An 8,482-nucleotide genomic window follows, 5' to 3' on the forward strand; every position below is an offset into this window, starting at 1 on the left:
AGACTTACGGGAGTATTTATGAAAGATTAGCAATCAATTGATTTCGTCCACTATCTTTTAATACCTGAAATAGATAACGCATATCAAATTGGTAGAAAATCTATAAAATGATTCAGCGCACGGCAAGGCATCAGTAACTACTTATTCATCGTTTTGAACGAAAAGAACGAAAGAGTTAATAAAAAAAATGCGTGTTCTCGCTATATTTTTCGCGATTTTCATCGCGGTTTTGTGCTTCATCAGCATCCAAGGACAAGAACATAAGGCCATTTGCCCATGCCCAAGGAATTACGACCCAGTTTGCGGAACAGATTTGTACACCTACGCCAACAAGTGCCTTTTCCAATGCGAACAGACTCAAGCCCGTGCTCGTGGATCTAAATTGGAAGTCCTGAAGTTTGGAGAATGCAAATAGTTTGTTTTATGCATCTAAGAAAAAATAAGTATTCATGGACGGAGGAGTGTACAGGACATTCAGGATCTACGTAAAAATGGATTCAACTAATCTCTCTAAATTTCACTGCAAATAGCTCATGCAAAAACGGCTGCAATGGCTAGTCATGAATAGTTAATTGTTAAGTGTTTGTTAATCTGTTAATTTGCCATCAAAGTTTATTTATTTAATAAAAATATCAAATAAAATTGGAACCTCCCGTCCATATTTTTTCAGTTTTTATCATTGCGTCGTTACCGTCGTTATCACTTTCGATACAACAATCCAGAGTTCCTCAAAATTCATACGTTCTTTTATCTAATCAACTTAGCTACGGAGTGACCAACTAAGCCATCCTATTTACGCCATTTCTAGTGGATTTAGGTGGATTGGATCCAATATATTCCACATCAGATACTTCCTATTTCTGAATATTCAATTTTCTAAGATAATATGGCTTTGACGTGTTTACCAAGCTGAGACAGGATTAAAATATTCATTAATCAGGGACGAATTGATAAGATCTGATTGGAAAATAAGCTCAAATTTTTATTTATCTAAATATGGTTCGCTAGTAATCAGTGGCGTGTTTTTCAGATAGTGAACCTCCTTTGTTAAGACTTCTGTTTGTACATGTTGAAAAACAAAGGGGACTCACTAATAGAAGAAATTTAATACGTCTCTTGGTGGAAACAATAGGTAGACAGATACATTCATATATAGATATCTTTTTTGGTTAATCCCTGCAAAAAAAATTCCATTCTTTCTTCTAAAATAAGTTGGTGTTCTCAGAAAAATAGGACTTTTTATATCCAGCGTTACACATATGTCTCCGCTTTCCTTTGTCGAGTATGGGGCATCAACACAGATTCTTTTTAAGGTTTTGTTTGCAAAACAAAACCTTAAACAACCTTAAAATCGGTTCAATGTCTGTCTGCCTGTCTGTCAGTCTGTGTGTTTTTTTTTCGGCGATCGAAGGTGGAAAGGTTCAAAACCTACTGCTGGCTCCTGTCACGCAGTTATGTGAGATTTCTACTCACTAAAACCACCTCCTTCTCATTCCACTCTCCCCACGGAACTCCTATAAAGTATTGCGTCGCAGGGCTGGATCAGCTTTTAACTGCGGCTCATTATGGTTCTCTCCCTTCCTTGTTTTCGTCGTTGTTCTTCCTGCCTAAGTTGTTGGTGAATAGCTTGCAGTTCCCTTACAACCTGATTCCAGGCATTCGTTGATTCCAGCATGAACTCCACAATGTTTTCGGGTGTTAAACGCCTGTCTGCGATCGCTTCCATTCTTGTTCGGTGTGCGGTGAACCTGAGGCAATCAAATATAACATGCTTCGCATTCTCAGCCACGTTACCACATCTTGGGCAGCATGGCGATTCGTCGTGACCAAATCGATGTAAATAAGCACGATAACCTCTATGTCCACTTAAGAATTGTGTTAACTCGTGGCTTAATTCCCCATGGCTTCGTTCAAACCATCTCCGAATACCCGGAATGATGCGGTATGTCCAACGACCAGTTTGTGACTCGTCCCATCACTTTTGCCACCCTTCGAGTGGAAGCCAGTTGCCGTCGAAATGCGCTACACTCTCCAGCGACACACGTTTTGTCGTAGATTCGCTGGCCTTCATTCGCCAAGATATCTGTCTGTCTGTATGTCACAGGAATTTTTCTCAGAAACGGCTATACCGATTGACACGAAATTTGGTGAGAAGGTGGGACCTGTGGACCCCCAGACATGCAGTGAGTGATATCCTTCTACGTTGAAATTTAGGGGCGGGTGTAAAATTTTTTTTCACCAAATATAGTCATGTGAGGTATCAAATGAAAGGTCTTAATTAGTACTTTTTGAAGCCGGTAGTTTTGAGATTTGTCAGAAAGGCGGGGAGTGGGAGGAGTGGAAAATGATGATTTCTTTAACGGACCCATTCTCAGAAACTATCCAACCGAAAAATCTGAAAAAATCATGAAGCTGCCTCTATATGGTGACCAGGCCTCAAAATACTCTCCATATCGATATCTGTTCAAATGAAGTTAATAATAGTGTATTACCATATTTTCGGGAAAATTGAGTAAAACCCCCCTTACGTTTATCTCAGAGTAATAAAAGTTGGTAATAGTATAAATATAATATAGTATAATAGTGTCCGGATGGCGCAAGTGGTTAGAGCTCTGGGCTGTCGTAGCAGAAGGTGGCGATTCAAATCTCACTGATGGCGGGGAGATTTGTTATCGTGGCTGTATGTCGAATACCAGTCGACTCAGCTGTGAATGAGTACCTGAGCCAAATCAGGGCAATAATCTCGGGCGAGCGTAATGCTGACCACATTACCTCCTACAGTATACTGTAGTGTACCATAACGGTCTTGAATGAAGTGCTCTAACACACTTCAAGGCCCTGATTGCACACTCAAATATACTCACAGAAGAAGCAAACAAAACCTTTCATACCTGAAGCGCCCAGCTTCCGGTTTCCCGACTTGTTTTCTTCAGCCTTTGTCCCGTTCAAAAGCGGGGTCGGCTCACTGTGATCGGTTTCGCCATTTGGTTCTATCAATTGCCTGATCTGGATGCAATCTCGAGGCTTTTAAATATCCAGGGTATCAAGCCACCGTTGTTTCGGCCTGCCTTTTGGTCACTTACCATCGACTTCGATATTCAGATGAATCTTGGCAAGTGAATCCTCTTTAGCGCGAATTACGTGACCATACCACTGAAGACGTCTCTCTCGCAGTTTTTTCACGATCGGTTCAACTCCATATCGATCGCGGAAACCCTCATTTCAGATTTGGTTACGCCACTAATCCAATGCAACACCTTCGTCTCCATTACCGCAAGACGCCGTTCATTGTCTTTTATGGTCGGCCAACACTCGGAACCATAGGGAGAGGTAAATTTTAGAATTGAGACGTTCGTTGGTACGTCGATCAAAAAGTACACCAGCTGTGGAACGCCTCTTCATCCAGGTTGCGTTAATGCGTGAAGAAATTTCATAACGCAGTTTTCCACTGGCTGATAGCATTGACCCGACATATTTAAATCGCTCAGTTCTGGGCAGGTCACTGCCATTGACAGTGACCGTGCCTGTTTCATGGGAATCGATCATCAAAAACTCAGTTTTATTAAGATTCAATCTGAGACCGTGTTGCATGAGGCGATCAATCCATTTTTGGACAAGAGATCATTTTTGCTATTAGACGGTAGGAAAACTTCATCTGTATAAAGGAGTGGCAACAGAGACACGAAGCGGCGGGAACTGTAGTACTTTCTTGCCAGTCAGATAGTATTTTTTTTTGAGAATTGTGGGATCCTAAGTCCGCGTCAACTTAATGCTGGACCGGACCAAATAGGGAGCAACTTGCTCCCTCTTTTTTTGGTTCACGGACCCCTGGTTTAGGGCTTAGCACCCAAACTTTCTAAAAATTAGGCGATGACGGCTTTACGGTTTCTTGCCAGGGCAGAGACAAATCGTCAGACGCTGCCTCAGCACTGCCCTGGGAGCAGCGTGACCGAAACGGCTCGCAGATGTTGAGTGCTCCCTGCCAGGGTAGAGGTGAGGCAGCGTCTGACGTCTGAAGTTTTAAGTCCCCTTGACTGATCCAATACTCTGGCTCTTGAACCAGAAATATATAAAGACAGTCCTGCAACTTTGCCGCCAGTAGAAAGGAAGAAGCTTTGGCATGCTGGAGGTTAATTTGACTAACTCTTATGTTTGTAAGTACAGTCAGTGTGAATCTCACTGGGGTTACCAGCTTGTCTTCACCTTCCGCCGAAAGTTCCGCTTTCTTGCGTCCGATTTCTCTGGATATCGCCTTGGTGGTGTAGTAACATCCATGTCCTCATTCCTAAGAAACTTTGCCTTCTTTCGCAGTGCCTTCCATTGTTGTTGGCTAGAAGCCCTTCCAGGTTCACGGAGTCCGGGCTGTATGGGACTGTTTTCACATACCGGCGTTAGACAAGTTGTGTCCATATTACTAACTTCCCGTTTATCTGGGTACAGATGGAGAAGAAAGTTCTGACACGCAAGCCTGTAGTCCCTTCTCCTTTGCGGCTAAAGTTTCCTTCTGCCGAGCCTTCCTCTCCCGTATTTTAGAAGAGTTAGGGAACAGTGTCACCGACAGGCCGGCCGTAGTCAGATTTCCAATTCCTCCCATTAAGGGAGTTGCTGTACTATCCGTTTTGGCTGACCGTGCCGTTAGACACCGGATGTAGGTTTTCCACTGAAGTGGAGAGCCTGTCTTCCAGAGATTTCTCCGTGGGGATCATGAATGTGGTGAGGCCTCCAAAATTCCCGCCTCGGCCACGACAAGTCGCGGGTCGATTCGAAGTCAGTGTCTTCTTACCATTTGGAGAGTTACAATCCTTTGTTTCCATCTTCATGTGTTATTGGACATCCTTTTTTTGGGAGTAGGATAGGTGAATGCGTTTACGCACAGAGTGTTGGACTACCAATTAAACACCTCCCTGTCATAAGAGAACTAGCCTGGAACCGTTTGACACATTACTTCGGGTTAGCCCTCCCGCTCTCCCGGCTTTGGGAGCCTTCAAGTCAGGGAATTCCTTTCACCAACGGGAGGAGAGGGGAGGAAGGGAGTTGTCAGTTCAGGGAACCCCGTACCGTCCGATCCCTCCGCCGGTCGACTTCCATCTTCTTCGCAATAAGAGGAGCCCCATCTCGCAAGAGAAAAAGGTTCGGCAACAAGTGCCGCAACGTCGTCTGCATAACTGATGCGACTCTTCGGGCATATCGAGTCTCAGCAGGCTATCATATCCAGAGGTCCCTAAGATGGATCCCTGTGCTACTCCCGACGTGATTTCCATCCTCCTTTGGCCTTCTAGCGTCTCATAGAGCAGCGGTCTTTCAGATAATCCCTCAATATTCACAAGAGATAACTTGGCACGTGAAATGAGTTTTCTAGTGTGCCTAGCATATCCATCTAGTCCATCTTACGGAATTGAAGGCATTTCTGACATCAAGCGTTATGACGAACACTATCCGTCAAGAACGGCGGCTGTGTGCCTCGGTTCGATGAACCGTATCTACGACCTCCATAACAGCATCCACTGTGGATCTCCCTGTTCTGAACCTTGGGAATAAGTCCCGCCAGCGCGGATCGCTTCCACGAGTTTACTCCTGATGAGCTTCTCGAGCACTTTTCCGGCCATGTCAAGCATACACAGCGGTCGGTATGCAAACGGGAGCTCCGGGTCTCCTTTACCCTTACTGATCAACGCGAGTCTGGCTACTTTCCAGCGACAAGGAAAAATGCCCATCCTTCAAGCAAGCGTTGAACGTTTCAAGCAGCAATTCTGACTGTTAGCGGAACACCAGTTTGTAAACTTCCGCCGGAATGCCATCAGTGCCTGGCACCTTCGTGTTTTTCATACTGAGAACTGCTCTCTAATTGTGAAAAGTGAGCAATCCTCGACGCTTTCCGCACTATTTACATCAACCCATACAGGGTGTCTGGGGAACAATGAAAGCACAATGCGGTCCATCTGGTCGATACTTAGTATGCAGGGCCCCTGCACAGTCCCGATTTTCCGGGTGACAAGCTTATAGTCAAGTCCCCACGGGTCCTAACTCACCCCGTTAACAAGGTTCTGCCAGCCGCGAGAATTTCCTTTTATTTATAGCGCTGCGCAGTCTCCTTTTTGCTGTTCTATACAATGCTGTCTTTGGCGTGCAAACGTTGTGCCAAACGGCGGAGCTTATTACACTCCTTCCGTGGGTCGGCAATTTCTGCCGACCACCAGTACATAGAAGACTTGTCGCGACTGGGGCCCTTCCGGGGCATGGAAGCCTCATACACCGTCGTTATCAGGTTCATCACTGAATTTATGACGGTGTCAGCTGTGACATTACCACCCCCGAAGCGCCCTCCAGCACGGCCCTGCCTGTTCCAAGAGCTTCGATGAACTTTCCGATGTTCACCCTCGCGACATTCCACAGGCAGGGGGAGCGTCGCGTTGGTGCTCGCCGGCAAGTAGCGTCAACCACTTCGAAAGCAATGTACTGGTGATCACTTGCCGAGAAGTCTTCTAGCACTCGCCATCCGTCCACCGATGATGCCAGAGATTCTGACGCAAAAATTATGTCAGGGATGCTTCCTTCACAGCCTGGGCGCCGAAACGTTGGCGTGGATCCGGTGTTCAAAACTACGAGCCCGGTTCTCGCCGTCATTTCCAGAATCCGTTTCCCTCTGGAGTCTGATTGAGGCATGTCCCATTCAAGAGCCCTGGCATTAAAATCATCGCCTACTAGGATTCGTCCCTCCTTGCTCGAATCGGCTTCCTCCAGGGCATCAAGCCGGCACCAAAAGTCCGGCATCGTTTCGTTCGGTGTCAGGTAAACACTAAAAAACTTTACCCCTAAACACCGGATCCAGACAAAACCGTTCCCCCGGCTTTCGGCAAGAAGACGAAGTCGAATGTCGTCCCGAACACAGTTGGCAGCGGCGCCCGGTAAGACGAGATGCCATGAGGACGGATCCTTGTTTCGGTATTGCTCGCACTAGATCAGCATTTATTTCGGCAGCGAACTCTGTTAGCAACTGGTGAGCGGTTGCACTCCGGTGCATTTTAATTTGTAAAATACAGGTCATGTCGTTCACCCCCTAGCCCTCTCCAATTCCGCCCTGAAGGCCGGATACCGTCCCGAGCCCGCAGTGTGTGTGACGCTCACCAGACGCGCCACGATCCTTGCAGAAAACGCAACTCTTGCTTTCATTGCACGCCTTCGCTTGATGATCCACTGTGCCGCATCTCCGGCATACTGTTCTCCTGCCCGGTCCCTTGCAAGTTGCTGACGTGTGTCCATAGTCTAGACACCTGCAGCGCTTGGTTGGGACTATCCGCATTCGTAGCCTGCTTACTAGCCCTCCGATTTTGATTCTCCCGGTACTAAGGAATTTCTTCGCATATTGCTCGGGGACTTCCACCAGGGCGAGCTTTTCGCCTCGAGCATTTACAGAGGTGATGCCTACCCGAGCATTGGTTACCTCTGGACATTCACGCTTTATCGCCTCCTACTTCGACTTTTTCGGTGAGCCAGTCAAGATCCTGGATTTCTAGAGAGCACATGGGCTCTAGACTGGAAACAAGAGCCTTATCCCCCAATAACCCCTCGACCGCTACGCAGAAAGTACTCTTGTTAGTCGCCTTTGGGCCCAGTTTGATGAGAACTCGGCCACTTCTCGTTTTCCGTATGGAAGACATCTCTGCTCCGGTGTCTTTGGGTTTCATTCTGTAGAGGATTTCACTAAGGACTTCCACAAATGTATCGCTTTTCGTCGGCTTAATGAACTTAATGCTTCGGTCCAGTCCTTCTTATTTTCCTCGTCTTTTCTTTGGTTGGCAGGACACCTTTAGTGCAGTAGTAAACTACCACAAGATCCTCCACAACTTCAAGGTGGTGTCCGAGGGGGAGGATTGAAGATAAATACTAACAAAACCAAGGTGTTCAGTCTGACGAGTTATCACACCCTACCTATCCGCATTTTGTCGACAGCGGCAAGTTCATATCAAGTTGAGGCAGTTCTGCGTCAATGTTCTTTTTGTGCTACTATGCGGAAGTAGTATGTGCATATGGAAAGTGACCGTCACTGTTACTCGAAAGCTCCGTCAATACTTGCCTGCGACGTGTGGCCTGGTGTAATTCCAAATGAAGGAGTTCCTCAAAATATGGACCAGGCATCTGCCACACGTCGTTGAAGTCATTATCTTCAATAGAAACTCCAGCTATTGCAATTCTGGATTACAGGAGATTGTTAGCTTAGATATTCGTCATGTTTCGAAGATGAGATTATGCTTGATATCCATCCGCTCACATATTATTCTTCTGCATCTTATTTTGATGCATTCGCTTTGGTTCTTGTATCCGATAGTTTACAACCCCACACAGCTTCCGGCGACATCTAGTGAGTAATTTCGTCATACGTGTGCACACGCTCTTATCACCTTATCAGCGAAACTTTTACTCCTCCAACATATCTAAATTTAGCTTTCAAAGAAAACTTTTCCTCCAGATTTGCTGGCTGCTC

The 8,482-nt window shown here is 46.0% G+C and overlaps 1 protein-coding gene across 1 annotated transcript; it reads left to right on the forward strand.

Annotated features, from left to right (window-relative positions):
• Positions 1–122: 122 nt before the first annotated feature.
• LOC119646886 (leech-derived tryptase inhibitor C-like) lies at positions 123–661 on the forward strand. The gene has a single exon (XM_038047519.1). The coding sequence runs from the start codon at positions 188–190 to the stop codon at positions 413–415; it is 228 nt and encodes a 75-aa protein (XP_037903447.1). The 5' UTR covers positions 123–187; the 3' UTR covers positions 416–661.
• Positions 662–8,482: the final 7,821 nt, after the last annotated feature.

This window comes from Hermetia illucens, chromosome 1 (assembly GCF_905115235.1).
Source record: "Hermetia illucens chromosome 1, iHerIll2.2.curated.20191125, whole genome shotgun sequence".
NCBI classification, from domain to species: Eukaryota; Metazoa; Arthropoda; class Insecta; order Diptera; family Stratiomyidae; genus Hermetia; species Hermetia illucens.

Coding starts and splice junctions, on each gene's coding strand:
- LOC119646886 (XM_038047519.1), top strand. CDS start 188: ATGCGTGTTCTCGCTATATTTTTCGCGATTTTCATCGCGGTTTTGTGC.